Source organism: Delphinus delphis, chromosome 1 (genome assembly GCF_949987515.2).
Source record: "Delphinus delphis chromosome 1, mDelDel1.2, whole genome shotgun sequence".
In the NCBI taxonomy this organism is placed as follows: domain Eukaryota; kingdom Metazoa; phylum Chordata; class Mammalia; order Artiodactyla; family Delphinidae; genus Delphinus; species Delphinus delphis.
In genome coordinates, this window is record NC_082683.1 from 65,363,853 (window position 1) to 65,381,991 (window position 18,139).

An 18,139-nucleotide genomic window follows, 5' to 3' on the forward strand; every position below is an offset into this window, starting at 1 on the left:
TCTTCTGCCTTTTCATTTTGTCTGTCTTTCTGTGAATGTGGTTTTTGTTCCACAGGCTACAGAATTGTAGTTTTTCTTGCTTCTCCTGTCTGCCCTCTGATGGTTGAGTCTATCTAAGAGGCTTGTGCCAGCTTTCTGATGGGAGGGACTGGTGGTGGGTAGAGCTGGCTGTTGCTCTGTTGGGCAGAGCTCAGTAAAACTTTAATCCACTTGTCTGCTGATGGGTGTGGCTGAGTTCCCTCCCTGTTGGGTGTTTGGCCTGAGGCGACTCAGCACTTGCACCTACCCGGCTCTTTGGTGGGGCTAATGGCAGACTCTGGGAGGGCTCACACCAAGGTGTACTTCCCAGAACTGCTGCCAGTGTCCTTGTCCCCGTGGTGAGCCACAACCACCCCCCACCTCTGCAGGAGACCCTCCAACACTAGCAGGTAGGTCTGGTTCAGTCTGCTACAGGGTCACTGCTCCTTCCCCTGGGTCCCGATGTGCACACTACTTTGTGCCCTCCAAGAGTGGAGTCTCTGTTTCACCCAGTCCTGTTGAAATCTTGCAATCAAATCCCACTAGCCTTCAAAGTCTGATTCTCTGGGAATTCCTCCTCCCATTGCTGGACTCCCAGGTTGGGAAGCCTGACATGGGGCTCAGAACCTTCACTCCAGTGGGTGGACTTCTGAGGTATAATTGTTCTCCAGTTTGTGAGTCACCCACCCAGTGGTTATGGGATTTGATTTTATTGTGCTTGCGCCCCTCCTCCCATCTTATTGCGGCTTCTCCTTTGTCTTTGGTAGTGGGCTATCTTTTTTGGTGAGTTCCAGTGTCTTCCTGTCGATGATTGTTCAGCAGTTGTGATTCTGGTGCTCTCACAAGAGGGAGTAAGCGCACATCCTTCTACTTCGCCATCTTGAACCAATCTCTCCACATTGCATTTTTTTAAAAAAGAATTTCCTTTATGATAGGTGTTCAAATATCTGATAATTGGCTTAATACAGAAGTCAAATTATGGTTGAGAGCATTTAAGTAATGACTTAAACTGTTTTCTTGAATATGGTCAAAGAAGCTGTTCTACTCACTTGTGTTGTCAGTATTCTATTTGACTCATGTTTAATTTATCAAATTTATTGTAATAAAATTGTTCTTTGTAGGTACTGAGAAGTCTTTCTCGCTTTGACTGGAGATCACAACATACGAAAGCTGTCCAACACCGTGAACCTGGATCAGGATTTAGTTTTGGTATATGTTTTGTTCTGTGTTTTGATTTTAAACTTTTGTTTGTTGTATGTATGCAGCTTTCTATATGTATTTATCTGAAACATGTTTGTAAACAAACTTAGTAATGTCTGTAAGTGAATAGAACCAATCACCATCCACAGGTTGTTCACAGTTAGTCATACCCATTCTTTCTGATCTTGTTTTCTTCTCCATCATAATACCCTATACATAAATCTGTATTAGCAGCATACATATATATTTCTGCCATTTTTCTTAAGTATATATCCCCAAATAAATAACAAATTCACTGCTACGTATGACTAGTCTTCAACTTAGAAATGAATGCAACAAATACTTCTTAAACACTTATTAGTTACAAAGTGCTAGGTGCCTGCTAATAAGCCAGAGCCTGGTTTGTCCATAATATATCTGAACTGCAGTTTGGTGCTAGTACATATGGTTCTCAGTTTGGGGATCAGGGAGCCATGTGGTGTCGGAGGGAAAAGGAATAAAATTTTGCTTCCCTTTTCTCTCTAAAATGAAGAGCCCCACCCAGGCAAAAAATTTGAAAAATAATCCCTTTCTTCAGCATCCTTTGCCCCCTAAAGTGCTTTTTGCTTCAAAATTATTACGTTTCCTCTAGTTGAAAACCCATTTTCTCAGTTCACTTGGTCTCAGAAAATAGTTAAAAGGCAGCTGAGCTAATTAACTCACACCCAGGTAGAAATAACAAACTCAAAACTCCCTAGGGTTATCATTTTTGGTTTTTATTTTATTTTTTAAGATTGTTAACATCTTTATAAAGTTTTTTTTTTTTTTAACAGAATTAAGTGAAAATTTTGAAACAGCATGAGGATAGCAGTTTGGGACACTGGATCTTATTTTCTTATTGAGATGTTAGCATAGGTTTGGTATGGTTGCTCCTTAGTTTCAGTTTGTCACGTACAGATTCATACTCAATAGTAAGAGACTAGCAGGAGAAATCTATGGTGGTTCGCTGACTGACAGAAGATGAGATAGATACAAGTGTTTAGGAGGGAGATTGTGGAGCTCAAGAAAAGGAATAGGGATAACACCTATGACCAGTTGCACCTGGTTGTTTAGCTATAAAATGGGGATAATATCTACAACAGAGGATTTATTTGAAGATTAAATTATATGACATATGTGAAGTCCTAGCACATAGTAACTGGATCAAAGTAGGTTCTCAAATAGTACGTAATAGATCCTTGCCTTCCCTCCCCTTTACCCACTCACAATTTTGATACGAATTGGCCCCAATTTTAGAAGTAAAGTTGTGATGTAGAGAACACTAGACTGAAATGCTAAGTATACTTTATTGCTAATTCATTGTAAGACTCTGGAGCTATCGTTTCCTTAGTCTGGGCTTTTGTTTCCTTATTTATACAATGAGAGATTCAACACCGAATTTCTAATGTCTTTTATATTTTATTTCATACATCCCTATAGAAATGATTACTATACTCCTAAACATTTATGCTCATTCTTGCCTTTCTACCTTTTTTCTCATGCTTCTTACCTGAAATACCCTATATCTTTTTAAAATTTTACCTATCCTTTGATAGTATGGATTTTTAAAAGTATGGTGGTAATTGGCTTCTGTCCTCGGTCCAGTCACCCTATTCACTTCATTAATTTGAGAAGCTTTCCCACCACTTTTGCCAGTTGCTTTGTGCTAATTTATAAGCTTAAATTATCTGAGTTTAAAGGAGGAGTAAAATTGAAATTATGATATTAGTATTATATGATATTTTGGAACAAGTTTTATTGGTTTGTGGTCACTGGTCATATCTTATCTCCCTAATTAGATTGATTCTTGAGATCAGGGCATTGTCATATGTATTAGTTTTATTTCAGTGTTAGTCAAAGTTTGATGAGTCTGCTTTGGAACTAATAATAAGTAAGAAAAATTGTTTTTACCTTAACACTTGGAAGAGGAAAACTCAAGTTTATATCTGTTACTCATTTGTAAAAGCTAGAAATCTTACCTACTTTTTTGGCATGAGTATCGATATAGATTTATTCATATAGCACAGTGAAATCTTGATTAGTCTGAAGGCACATTGCAGTCTGACTTTCTTGTTATCCTGGTTTAAATTCTCCATTATAAATATAAATTTCCACATACTTCATTTCCCTCAACTCATTGTCCTATTTTAATGTTTTCTAAATAACTTTCCCTTAGCGTTCACTGAACAGCAGAAAGAATTTCAAGCTACTGCTCGTAAATTTGCCAGGGAGGAAATAATCCCAGTTGCTGCAGAATACGATAAGACTGGCGAGGTAGGTTTATGCATTTTAAGGAGAGAAAAGTCTTTGACATATTTTACAAGATTTTAAATATAAATATATTTTAAATATAACTGGCTTTTATCTTTATTATTATTTTTTTCTTTCAGTACCCTGTCCCACTAATTAAAAGAGCCTGGGAACTTGGTTTATTGAATACACACATTCCAGAAAGTTGTGGTAAGCTTTCTTTACATTTTTAATTCTAGAATGCCTATGTACAAGAAGAATTTTGAAATTCTATTCAGTCATTCTTTCAGATATTTGTTGCCATTAAATGGCTTTCTACCTTTGTGCCACTGTTCAGACTTCAGTACTTGTCAGCTTTTAGAAGCCTTGTACTCAACACTTAGAGGCATTCTTCCTTCTTTATAACTGGTTCCGATGTTAACTTGATCCTAATCCTTGGTAATTTCTATCTCTACAGTTAGTTGATTTGTTGCATTTTAATTCTACCTTTGATTTTACATTTTATTGAGACTTTCCTTTCACTCCTTTCGTCAGTCAAAAGGTTAAAATTTTAGCAGAGTTGAATCAAGTTTTTACAAAATCAAGCTGAAACAGGAAGACAGGTCCAGATTACAAATAGTAAGAGAATTTTTTGAAATTTTAAAACTTATTTTAGAGAAGTATACTTTGTTACTGTACTAGCCAGAAAACTTTTAGTTTCTAGTGTTATAGATACTGTTTTTGCAAATTTGCTGTTAAAATCAATTAGGTTATATTGGAAGTAATTTAAATAGTTGACCCTTACTTCTATTGAGGTGTGCTATATGTTATAATGGGCTCTTAAAACATTTTGATACTGTAGGAGGTCTTGGACTTGGAACTTTTGATAGCTGTCTAATTACTGAAGAAATGGCTTATGGATGTACAGGGGTTCAGACTGCTATTGAAGGAAATTCTCTGGGGGTAAGTTACCTAGAAAATGAATTGCTTAACTGAGCTGTTGTTAATGAAACAGTACTAAGTTAGGTTAGCTGGTGGAACACAGTTTTCTTTAAAAAGGAACACGAGATTCTGCAGTGAAGCCTGGAGTTCTTTTCCATGAGTTGATCATTTTGGCTGTTGTATTTAGTACTTGGAGTCCTAGCTGTCTCTGTGGGAAACTGTACACTTTGGCTGTGGCTTCAGTGGCAATTCTTAGGTAAGGGCATTCAGGAGAAGGATTGGGATGGCTTGCTGCCACTGCTGGCAATGCTGAAATGTAGTGAGTAATTCTTAGGACACCTGATCATATATACCATGTCATTTATTGTAAATTTAATTCTTTTTTTGTTTGTGTATTTTTGTCTGCATTGGGTCTTCGTTGCTGTGGGCAGGCTTTCTCTAGTTGCAGTGAGTGGGGGCTGCTCTTCATTGCAGTGCGCAGGCTTCTCATTGCGTGGCTTCTCTTGTTGCGGAACACGGGCTCTAGGCACGTGGGCTTCAGTAGTTGTGGTGCACGGGCTCAGTAGTTGTGACTCACGAGCTCTAGAGCGCAGGGTCAGTAGTTGTGGCACACGGGCTTAGTTGCTCCGTGGCATGGCAGATCTTCCCGGACCAGGGCTCGAACCCGTGTCCCCTGCATTGGCAGGCGGATTCTTAACCACTGTGCCACCAGGGAAGTCCATAAATTTAATTCTCTACTTGTGTATCTTATTACAGTAGATTTTTATATATTATATTACCAACAAGTCCTATATAACTTTGTTTTATGAAAATACTTGGATTAATAGATTTATATCCTTGTGGTTTTAGCTCTCTAACTTAGAAGCAGAATAAAGGCCAATTCTTTGGACTTACCCTTGGGGAAAAATAGTTCTCATGTTTTGAATTAAGTATTTCAATTTACATACCTAATTTTAAAATATCTTGCTTTTTTAATATCACTTTTCTTTGGTTGATAGCAAATGCCTGTTATTATTGCTGGAAATGATCAACAACAAAAGAAATATTTGGGGAGACTGACTGAGGAGCCAATGATGTGTGTGAGTATGTGTAGCTGCTGCTTTATTTCACATTTAAAGAAGTGAATAAGTGTGCTCTTTTTCCCTTTCAGTCTGTATGTATACACTGGGCTACAGCACATTAAGGCAAAAGCAACATATTTAGGTACAGTGATGTTTCTGGGATGCCAGAAAGTGTCATAAAATAATCCTCTTGCTTATTTCCAGAAGAAAGATACCTACTTATAATGTTTCTGGGATGCCAGAAAAGTATCATAACAATCCTCTAGCTTATTTCCAGGAAAGTAATAGCTACTTAATGGAGCACTCCAGAGCTCTAGAACTGAGCAGTTGTGTCAGGAAGTTCAGATGGAATACATGACAGTAGGTGTTTGAACTAGTAGTTTTTTGAACTAATAAGAAATTAATATGACTGAAAAGATAACAGTTTGTTTGTTGAATCACAGTGACTTCAGGAGGATATTTATAGATTTTATTTAATTTTCTGAGAACTACTCAACAATTTTTTTTTTTTTTTTTTCGGTATGGGGGCCTCTCACTGTTGTGGCCTCTCTTGTTGCAGAGCACAGGGTCAGGACGCACAGGCTCAGCGGCCATGGCTCACGGTCCCAGACGCTCCGCAGCATGTGGGATCTTCCCGGACCGGGGCATGAACCTATGTCCCCTGCATCGGCAGGCGGACTCTCAACCACTGCACCACCAGGGAAGCCCTCAACAAATTTTTAAATTGGAATTAATTTTGGCTGTGCCATGAGGCATGCGGGATCTTAGTTCCCCAACCAGGGATCAAATCTGTGCCCCTTGCAGTAGAAGCACAGAGTCTTAACCACTGGACTGCCAGGGAAGTCCCTAAATTGGATTTTTTTATGAAAGATATTCTTATACATTTTACACACATGCATGCTGCAGTTCTATACTGAAAGTGACTTTACATAGGATTTTTCTTTCTTTTGGTTATTAGTCAAACAGATTTCAGTCTAGGGTGTGATTGTGATACCAAAATATAGTAAATTGTTATCATTTTGAGCTGTGAGAATTGGTCTGAAAGAGTAGAAATTAGTATTTGAAAATAAATGTTTTTTATTTATTTCAGGTACCTAAATTTCAGGTAAACTTATGAAGACATTTATATGTATTTCCTACTTAGTTGTCAATTTGTTTTAACAGGTGAGAGTTACTTAGTAGGCTAATTCTCAATATTGTCTAAGAATTGTGTGAAACGTCTAGATTCTTTTCTTGTAATGTATATAATATTAGAAATAGGCTAAAAAATTGTAGCATAGAGATGCTTTGGAGAACCTAACTTATACACTGATATGAATATTTGTAATTATCTTACTGTTTATAAATAGGTATTTCTAAAATATTAGAGTCTTTAAAAGTAGTTCAAGTATTTTAAACATTTCTTTGGCAGTTTTGTTATTAATATCTTCAGTATATGTAAAAATACATTCACTCTAGTCCCTAAATTATTCTAACTTCTGAATTAATAAAGGTTTACTGTACATTTTCCCCCTTCTAGTGCATAATATTATTCAAATATGTATCTAGTGCAATTGATGTACTCAAAATATGAAGCCAAGGGTGAAAATGAAAATAGTCAATAGGTATATTAATGAAAAATATTGATTAATTTCTACTGAGAGTCAGTTAACTCTCAATAATATTTATAAAATTATACTACATATAATATGTTTTATTTAAACTTTTTAGAATTAATATTTTAAAAACTTTCAGATTGTAAAAATAGTATAGAAGATTTAGAAAGGTATGAAGAAGAACAAAAACGTCTGTAATCCCTCAGATATGAAGTTAACTGCTATAACTGTCTTATTGTATACTCTATTAGATTTTTTAATACATATAAATGTATTTTTCACAATTAAGGTCATATTATATATGCAGTTTTACATCCTTTTTAACATAACGAGCATTTTCTTATGCTCTACTTCTTTTTAAATACTGTGATATTTATGACTACATAATATGCTATCTAATTGATGTACTATATATTATTTCACTATTCCCTATTGTTGAATATTTAAATTCCTTAGATTTTTGCTTTTAAAAATAATGTCGGACTTCCCTGCGTGGTGCAGTGGTTAGGAATCTGCCTGCCAATGCAGGGGACATGGGTTCGAGCCCTGGTTTGGGAAGATTCCACATGCTGCGGTACAGCTAAGCCCGTGCGCCACAACTACTGAACCTGCGCTCTAGAGCCCACGAGCCAACTACTGAGCCCGTGCATCACAACTACTGAAGCCCATGTGCCTAGAGCCCGTGCTCCACAGCAAGAGAAGCCACTGCGATGAGAAGCCCATGCACCGCAACGAAGAGTAGCCCCTCCTCGACGCAACTAGAGAAAAGCCCACACGTAGCAACGAAGACCCAATGCAGCCAAAAATAAATAAATAAATTTATTAAAAAAAAATAATAATGTCATGGTAGGGGACTTCCCTGGTGGTCCAGTGGTAAAGAATCCACCTTACAATGCAGGGGACGTGGGTTTGATCCCCGGTCAGGGAACTAAGATCCCATGTGCTGCAGGGTAACTGAGCCCGTGCGACATAACTACTGAGCTCGTGTGCCTCAACTAGAGAGCCTGCGTGCTGCAAACTACAGAGCCCATGTGCCCTGGAACCCACGTGCCTCAACGACAGAGCCCAGACGTCCTGGGGCCTGTGCTCCACAACTAGAGAAGAGAAAACCTGCACGCCACACAAGAGAGAAGCCCGTGTGCCATAATGAAAGATCCTGCGTGCCTCAACGAAGATCCCACATACCACAACTAAGACCTGAAGCACCCAATAAAAAAAATTAATAATAATAATAATGTCATGGTAAAAATTGATACAGAAAAAGATGATGAGTTTTTGGAGTTAATTTACAGTTACAGTGTTAGTGCATGTTCGTAAGACTTAATCTCTTACCAGATCATGTGATCAGTTATACTCTTGCTGAGGAAAGTGAGTACAGAAATAAATCAGGATGATACTATAATTATTTTTTAATACCACTTAGTGCAAAAACATTTTCTAAAAATCAAAACTAATTATATTATTGCATATATATTACACATATAGTATTAAAATATCAATAATAAGTTAGAAATCATATTTATTTTTCAAAGATTGGATTAAATCTTTCAAAAAGTATATACCTAAAATATAGTATATATTTTAAAAAGTATATACCTAAAATATATGCAGTATTAGACAACTGGAAACAAGTATTAGACTACTAGGACAAGCTTGTTATGGGCAAGACATTCAGTAAACTTACTTGTCCAAACATGGTCTAAGAACTCATAAGTGTCTGAAAAAGCATAACATGATAAAGAAAACTCTTGTCATAAAATCATGTATTTCCAGTGGAACTGAGAAGTAGCTGAAATGTAACTGAACACTGAACTTGGGGTCCTAAGACCTGGCTTCAAGCCATATAATAGCAATATGATCTTATATAGTTACTTAGCCTCAAAGTCTCTTCTGTATTTTCTTCTGTATTGTTATACACACCTATTTTGGTCGTATAACATCTAAAAAGATATAGTAAACATAAAACAAAATGCTTATGTTTTTATAAGAATATCTTCACATAGTGTCCCTTTTGCAAAAATATAGTAATTTCTTTCATACCTCATGGCCAGGGGATACTTTGTTTTTCTTTAACTGCCATTCATTCATCCATTCATTTACTCAATATCTGAGTTCCCTGCTATATGCCAGACTTCAGCTTATAGGCAGTTTACACTTGTAACTACAGTATAGTATTTTTTTTGTTTTGGTAAGTAGGAAGCACAGAGCCAGTTTTATAGTCCTCCATTAGTAATTATTTGAACCTCGAAGCATGTGTTGTAGTATATTATTCTTTCCGGTTTATCTTTATTTTCACTTCATTCCTGATTTTTTAAAAAGCATGCATTATATGAACTACCTCCAATCACTTTAGAGTGTAAGGCAAAAAAGAAAAAATTAGTAGAGAATGAATGCAAAATTGTTTAGTAAACTATACAAAGATAAGGTGGTGATATCATCACTAATAAAGAAAAGTATAATGTTCTACTCATTTTAAATATTTGAATACTGTGTACCAGGTGGACTTGGAATAAAACAATGAATAAAATTGGGCTCTTGGGACTTCCCTGGCAGCACAGTGGTTAAGAATCTGCCTGCCAATGCAGGGGACACGAGTTCGAGCCCTGGTCTGGGAAGATCCCACATGCCGCAGAGCAGCTAAGCCTGTGTGCCACAACTACTGAGCCTGCGCTCTAGAGCCAGTGAGCCACACCTACTGAGCCCGCATGCCACAACTACTGCAGCCCATGTGCCTAGGGCCTGTGCTCCACAAGAAAGAGAAGCCACTGCAATGAGAAGCCCGCACACTGCAACAAAGAGTAGCCCCCCTCGCTGCAACTGGAGAAAGCCCGTGCACAGCAACGAAGACCCAACACAGCCCCCCCGCCACAAAAAAATAAATAAATAAAAAACCCACCAAAACTGGGTTCCTGCTCATAGGTTAACAACCTGGTAGACCCTTAGATCCTTACCCAAAATGTATTATTCATAGAATTATAGAATTCATAGAATTATGCAAATTAAGTAAATAATAAATTTTTCATAAATAATTATGCATAAAAGAATATTATTAATTTGCTTGACTTAAGAGAACAAGTTGCACTGGAAACAAAAATGGCTTCTGATGAAAGAGCATTATAAAGTTAATTTTACTTACTAGGAAACAATCAAATAAGACAAGAGCAACTCTGAAGAACCAGCCATTGTGCATGGCAACACACAAACTCATACACTTCATAAGTTCTAAAAACTATGCCTTGGGCTTCACTGGTGGCACATTGGTTAAGAATCCACCTGCCAACGCACGGGACAGGAGTTTGAGCCGTGGTCTGGGAAGATCCCACATGCCGTGGAACAGTTAAGCCCGTGCGCCGCAACTACTGAGCCTGCACTCTCGAGCCTGCAAGCCACAACTACTGAAGCCCTCGTGCCTAGAGCCCGTGCTCCGCAACAAGAGAAGCCACCGCAATGAGAAGCCCGCGCACTGCAGCGAAGAGGAGCCCCCGCTTGCCGCAACTAGAGAAAGCCCGTGTGCAGCAACAAAGACCCAACACAGCCCAAAATAAGTAAGAATAAAATAAATTTATGAAAAAGTTAAAAAAAATAAAAACTATGCCTTATTATAAAGCAGAGGAATGTCTAATAGCATATTTCAGAGGAAAAGAAATTCCCAAAGTTACTTAAAATATAATTTTGGTACTTTAAAGAGTTATCTTTTCTGGGCAGTTCATTTGTATAATACTTTTTTTGTTGTGATGCTGAAAACATCTTTGAACATCTAGGTAGAAGAGTAATGCAGTTAACCTACATGACACCTGAATCTCCTCTATAGCACACCTGTGAAAAGGCCATCTAGCTCATGTTTTCATGTCTAGGAGCCTCAACTTCCTGAAGCAGCTCCATTTGGGAGTGTCCCTGACTGTTAGAAAGCTCTTCTAGATTGCATGCTTCTGAGGGAAAGGATTGTGTCATTTCCTTTTATAACTTCACCACCTGATACCATAATAGGTGTTCAATAAGTTTGAATAATTTCACACTAGTTTTCTCCTATCAGTTCAAATCCTCTCCCTTGGCTGTATAGCCCTTCAGGTATTTTAATATGGCTGTCATGTGGCTCTTACTTTTTTCTAAGCAAATTAGCCCCAATTTTTTCATCTTTTCTTCATACAACACAGTAAAGTCCCACCGCCTTCTTAGTAGTCATTGACTCAAAAATATTATTATAGAGCTAAATGTAGTACTCTAGTATGGTCTGATGAGTACAGAGTAGCATGGTTCCATCACTCTTATTTTAGATACTTTTTTTTTTTTTAATATCCCCTCCTGGCCTTGCCCCCACCCCCCACCTTCATTTTAAACTGGAGCTGATTCAAACCTGCTGCTCTTGGAAATAGGCCATCAGTATAGTCTGCAACAGAAAGATGATCTGCAAGGGGATGTGAGTGTGAGAGAGCAGGGCAATCAGAAAGAATGAGAAAATGAGACAGGTGAATGGAAAAGGTGAATAAACAGAGGATGATGAAGGAGGGAGAAAGACTGAAAGATTAAAATGTTGGGCTGAGTGGGGAGCTTGAAGAGAAGGGAGTTACTGAAAGCCTCGAGTTGGAGCAAGTCTGGAGCTGATCCTTCTGGGCCGTGTTCTCTCTCACAGATCCAGAGGGTTGCAATAAAGATGTGTCTCTGAGATTTTCCAGGTCTCTTTCTCATAAATCCGTATTTTCTTCTTAATTAAGGTCTTCTGGACCAAAGGTGTCATCCAAGAATTGTGTAAAGAGCACAAAGATAGGAAGAGGTAGATACTATTCTTTTGTAAATATAGCTTATAGCATTAGCACTGTTGATTTACATAAAGCTTACTCTTGACTTAAGTTGGCAAATCAGTCTCCCTGTCTCGTGTTAAGTTTTGGTATATTCACTGAGTAGTCTATTAAGTCTCCAGTTCCAGCCCTTATCTCTCGCCTGACCTTTACCCTCCTATATGAACTTATCTATTAGACATTTCTTCCTAGCTAGACTCAAATATGTTTTTTTTCCAACTTGTATTTTTATTTATTTATTTATTTTATTTACTTATTTTTGGCTGTGTTGGGTCTTCGTTTCTATGCGAGGGCTTCCTCTAGTTGCGGTGAGTGAGCGCCACTCTTCATCGCGGTGTGCGGGTCTCTCACTGTCGCAGCCTCTCGTTGTGGAGCACAAGCTCCAGACGCACAGGCTCAGTAGTGTGGCTCACGGCCCTAGTTGCTCCGCGGCATGTGGGATCTTCCCAAACCAGGGCTTGAACCCATGTCCCCTGCATTGGCAGGCAGATTCTCAACCACTGCGCCACCAGGGAAGCCCTAGACTCAAATATCTTAAGTGAAGTGTGTCCCAAACCAAATTATTTTCTTCCCACTCTATAGTACTGCTTCTCTTTGAGATTATCCCTAATTAGAAGCTTCCTAAACTAAAAAATTGAGTCATCATAACATCCTCTTTAGCTCTCCAACATCCTATTCAGTCATTGTGTCCTGTGGATTTCACACCACAATTCTAAACTTCATCTTATCTTCTTGCCTTATCTTGCTTCTTAGTTTAAGCTTTCTTTCTTGCATAATTTGTGTCCCTAACTCCACTCTTATGTAGGTATTTATGCCACTTACTAGATCTGTGAACTTGGGAAAATTACTTAACCTCACTGTCTCAGTTTCCTTATTTATAAAATGTAGACACCTAGTACTTGTGTCATAAGAATTATTGTGAGGTTTAAATGAGTCAAGTACTTAGAACAGCACCTGGAAGATAGTAAAAAGTTATTATTATTATCTCCCCTTAAATCTGTCCTTTATACTTCTGTAATAATAAACTATCTAAAATGTAAATCTGTCACTTTCCTGCATTTACAAAAACATTGTGTTTCCATTTCATCAATAGCAGTGGTATCTAATATTTTTTTTTAGTTTGTGAACGCATTTTAGAATCTGACATGCTCAGAAAAATGCATGTATATTCCTCACTTTTCCGCACTAGGCTGCTCTGGATTTCCCTGAAGCCCAGGTTCTGTGGCACAATAGCAAGTGTTTGATAAACTTCTGTTGAATGCATAAAAGTCTGCTCTCCTTAGCATGGCATACACCTCAGCCTCCAGGACCAGGTCCCTGGCTGCCTTTTTAGCCTGTTTTCATGGCTTTCACTTTCATACTTTACATTCCAGTACTGAACTGCTAGTACTTTGCCTTGTACAACTGCTGTTTCATTCTTCCATGCCTAGATCTGCTTGCCTCACTTATTTGTCCTTCAAGACTTATCTCCTTCAACGAGTATTACTTATTATTCTTCTTTTCATCTTACTTACCACTCATCACCTCCCACCCTCTACAGGTCTAAGTAGTCATTTCTAATGTCCCTATGTACCCTTACTACTTTGAATTAAAATTAACTGTTAAGGTTTCTCTCTTTGGACTATAAGTACCTTAAGGGTAAGGAACTTGTGTCTTTAGGCCTTGTATTCCCAGTACCTGTCACTCAGTAAACTTGAATGAACTTCAGCTACCCATTGCTTGCCTTCCACCACTCCCTTTATCCATTCTGCTTACATCTTGTCACACATCTGTTGAAGAGCCTTAATTAAGAGGCTTCCCTTTTTCCACCAGATAAAATTTTAACTTCTTAGTGTAATATAAAGTGTTCTTTGTCATCTGTTCCCTTCTTTTCTTTCCAGACTAATTTCTACCATTCCCTTACATGCACAGAATGCATAGAATCTGGTACTTTTGTATCACAAACACTGAGTAACCCTGCTTCTTATCTCGGTATCATTGCATATGTATTACTTCTTCCTGGAATACACATTCCCCCTTTTCCTTACCGCCTAAGAATTCCTTTTCCTTTTTGAGACCTAATTTAAACATCACCTCTGGGAAGCTTTCTGACACCCTAAAGCTAAGATAGTTTCTTAAGCCCATTGTGTGTGACTTTAATACTTAGATATATAATTACAATATAATATTCATCTCCACTGCTACATTGTAAAAATCTTGAAGACAGGATGTCTTTCATCTCTGGCTCTTCCATCTCCTCCTTCATAACCTGGTAAATGGTAGATACTACTCAATAAATGTTTGGATGAATGAGTTCGTGTGAAATTTATTTAACTTGGTTGAAGATACCTAACAATGTAATTTTTGATATGGTTTATTGGTATCCTACATCTAGTTTTAAATTACATATTAAATGTTTTTACATTTGAGTAGTTTGATTCTGTAAGAACATTTTATTGTTAAGTATTTTAAAGTATTTAAAATACTGACTTAAAAAATAAAATACCCTCCTGGTTCTAAATGTTCATAATTTAATAATTAACATATAATTATTTTCTCTTATTTCCATATATTCAAGGCCTACTGTGTAACAGAACCTGGAGCAGGCTCTGATGTAGCTGCTATAAAGACCAAAGCAGAAAAAAAAGGAGATGAGTATATTATTAATGGTCAGAAGATGTGGATAACCAATGGAGGAAAAGCTAATTGGTATGTTGTTTAAAACCTCTCTATATTGATTCTTAAATGCTTTATATTCAGAATCTCCCCCTCTTTCCTTCCTTTATTATTAAACTACCACAATTAAGACAAGTTTTATTCATGGAACTGGAGGGTCCATAAAGGATTATAAATAGTTCAGTGATTTTCACAAACTATTCTTAAGTCCTGAACTATTTCTTCAAATTGTATCAGAAGTTTAATTTGTAAAATAAAATAAAACAAAAACACCTGCTCTGGTTGAATCTGATTAGGAAAGCTAGAGTTCCCTCTACTTGGCTTACTACCCCCACTCTCCCTAGCCCATACCAGGATCCTTGGAACCATTCCCCTAAGATTCTGAGGAAAAAGGAAAGCCATTGGTATAGCACATTTCTCTGCTTCTGAGCAATAAGTTTAGAGAGGACAGAATTTTACTTTAATAAAATCTAAGAGGTCCAAATATATAGGTCCAAAAATAATGACATGCAGTTCAACAAAGGATCATAAAATCCTTTGTATTAATATAAAATTTTGAAGGAAAACATATTTGATAGCATTATTTGTGGAAAAAAGATGAAGAAAGGTTCTATAGGAATGAACAGTGTGATGTATCTGCCTTTAAGAAGCGAATGTAATTTCTTGCTGAAGTAATAGAAGTATAGCATCAAACAAGCAGGAAAAAAAATGGTAACATTTCTGGGCAACACTTTTTAAGACATGCATTGACAAAATGAAATAAATTCAGAAGCAAGTAAATGTCCTTCATTAGGGTGAGCACAGAAAACATGTCCTATGAAGAGTAAAGGAATTAGATTTGGTTGTGTAGGAAGAATTTAAAAATTTTTAAAATAATGTCTCATACATGGAAGAGTAGGCTTGTATGTTTGCTCCAAAAGTCAGTTTAGAATAAATGTGTGAAAGTGAGAAAAATGTAAAGTATAGCTCAACATAAACACAAGAATTTCAACAACAGTTCTATCTAGTGTGTGTTAAGTGGTCATGGGAAAAATGTATTTACTCATCACTACAAGTATATAAATAGAAACTTATAGAAGAAGGACCTTCTGGTGATTGGTATAATGAACTAAAAATGGGCTATCTTTCCTTGTCTGCAAAAATTCTGATTATATATGTGTGCTCTTCGGTGCTATTTTTTGTCAAAAAAAGCATTATTCCTGAGAGTGAGTTTACTGTTTATTTTAAATATGTCAATCACTTTATGAGTGTCCAGTATTACGGAGTGCTATATCATTATCTTTAAGTAAGTTATCATAATATCACAAGTAATAAAAAAGTGAAGAAACGATTAAAATGTAACAAGTTGAGGGAAATCCAACAATGCAAGTAGAAGCTTTCACAATTTTAATAATTGATTAAGTACAGCGCATCATGTAGTAAGACAAATTAGGTAATATATGAAACTAGAAAACAATTTTTACTATTTTTTAAACTATTAAGTGAAACTGTAGAGTAGATGATAGTTTATTAGTTTTTTTCTTTTTTTTTTCGGTACGCGGGCCTCTCACTGTTGTGGCCTCTCCCATTGCGGAGCACAGGCTCCGGACGCACAGGCCCAGCCGCCATGGCTCACAGGCCCAGCCGCTTAGCGGCATGTGGGATCCTCCCGGACCGGGGCACGAACCTGTGTCCCCTGCATCGGCAGACGGACTGTAAACCACTGTGCCACCAGGGAAGCCCAGTTTTTTACTTTTAAGGATAGAAAATAAATTAGTTGTTTAAGAAATTAAAAAAAGAAATTCTCCTATACCAGGCTATTTAGAACATGGGTTACATGGATATTTGGATGTTTTGCCTTTTTTCCTCATGTTTTATTTTTAAATCTTCCTGGGAAGAATTCTTCTGGAGAGAAAACCCAGGAGATATTCATAATTCAGCTGTAACACAAACTCTGATTTTGCTGCATGAAGAGGACAGTAGTCAGAACATAGGGGTCACTATCTCATTTCTTTTCACAGGCAGCCCCATTTACCCTCCTTTTCCAGATAACTTGTCCCTTAAATACTTAAACTAGTTTTGGGAAAGAAAAAGTGACAGTTCCAACACACACATACTTTATTTTATGTCATCTTGATACAAGGAATTTTTACTTGTCAATCAAACTACGAAAAAGTTAGATACCATATTAGTTAAGAAGTAAATGTGGGGTGAAATACTAGCTCTGCCATGTTGTAAGTATGTGACCTGGGTGAGCTTTTAAACCTCTCTGATTCTTCATTTCTTCATCTATAAAATGGGGGTAATAATAATTGGGACTGTTGGGAGGATTAACTGAGATGGGAGTCACCATATGCTATCTGCTGATACCATTCTCTATCATCATGTATGTATATGTGTATTAGGTATTTTTTATTGGCTCGTTCTGATCTGGATCCTAAGGCTCCTGCTAGTAAAGCCTTTACTGGATTTATTGTGGAAGCAGACACCCCAGGAGTACAGATTGGAAGAAAGGTAAAGTATGTATTTATCAGTGATTAAGGCCTCCAATATTATTATTATTTATTTTTTTTTTGCAGTACGTGGGCCTCTCACTGTTGTGGCCTCTCCCGTTGCGGAGCACAGGCTCCGGACGCGCAGGCTCAGCGGCCATGGCTCACGGGCCTAGTCGCTCCGAGGCATGTGGGATCTTCCTGGACCGGGGCACGAACCCGTGTCCCCTGCATCGGCAGGCGGACTCTCAACCACTGCGCCACCAGGGAAGCCCTCCAATATTATTTTAACTATAAATTTCAAAATTACTAATTTCAGTTTCCTTTATTGAAAACATTTTGGTTGTATTAAGTTGCAATGAAAATAAATCTGCTTTTGATATTATTGGGTGAAATAGTCCTTGCTAAAGATTTTTAAGTTGAGAATAGTCGTGTCAAGTAATTATTTGAAAGAGTAGCCATTCTTGGTGCCAGTCTATGGAGAATGCCAATAACAGCTGTGAGGGATAATGAAGCAGAAATCAAACTATCATTTGTATGGCCTGCCCAGTAATAAGAGTTTTAGATATTTCAAAACATTTCCCCATTCTTTTTCTTTGCTCACAGCAACCTTTCATGTAGGATAAGTGGCATTATGCCCATTTTATGGATTAAAACAATGTGACATAAGTTGATTACCCAAGTTCATACAACACTAAGAGAAAAATCTTTTCCTGAGAAAGTGTAGAAATGGCAAAGAGCCTTGAATGTGAGAAGGCAAGAAAAATTTTATTTGAACAAGAAAAGGTAATTTAACATATTTGAAAAGGATAGTAATATGGGGAACTTCCCTGGTGGCGCAGTGCTTAAGAATCCACCTGCCAATGCAGGAGACATGGGTTCGATCCCTGGTCCAGGAAGATCCCATGTGCCACGGAGCAACTAAGCCCGTGTGCCACAACTACTGAGCCTGCGCTCTAGAGCCCACGTGCCGGAACTACTGAGCCCACATGCTCTAGGGCCCACGTGCTGCAACTACTGAGCCCATGTGCTGCACCTGCTGAAGCCAGTGCGCCTACAGCCCATGCTGCGCAACAAGAGAAGCCACCGCAATGAGAAGCCTATGCACCGCAACGAAGAGTAGCCCCTGCTCGCTACAACTAGAGAAAGTCTGC

General features: G+C 37.7%; 1 protein-coding gene across 2 annotated transcripts in view; it reads left to right on the top strand.

Annotated features, from left to right (window-relative positions):
* Positions 1–18,139, top strand: part of ACADM (acyl-CoA dehydrogenase medium chain) — a 48,897-nt gene that overhangs the window by 8,553 nt on the left and 22,205 nt on the right. The window contains exons 2-8 of one of the 2 annotated variants that reach the window (XM_060023842.1): positions 1,140–1,227; positions 3,413–3,510; positions 3,627–3,696; positions 4,328–4,428; positions 5,406–5,486; positions 14,417–14,547; positions 16,899–17,007. In XM_060023842.1, the coding sequence (XP_059879825.1) occupies positions 1,140–1,227; positions 3,413–3,510; positions 3,627–3,696; positions 4,328–4,428; positions 5,406–5,486; positions 14,417–14,547; positions 16,899–17,007 (678 nt within the window). Of the gene's footprint in view, positions 1–1,139; positions 1,228–3,412; positions 3,511–3,626; positions 3,697–4,327; positions 4,429–5,405; positions 5,487–11,702; positions 11,835–14,416; positions 14,548–16,898; positions 17,008–18,139 lie in introns of those variants that run through there. The other variant, XM_060023843.1, reaches the window with a different exon arrangement.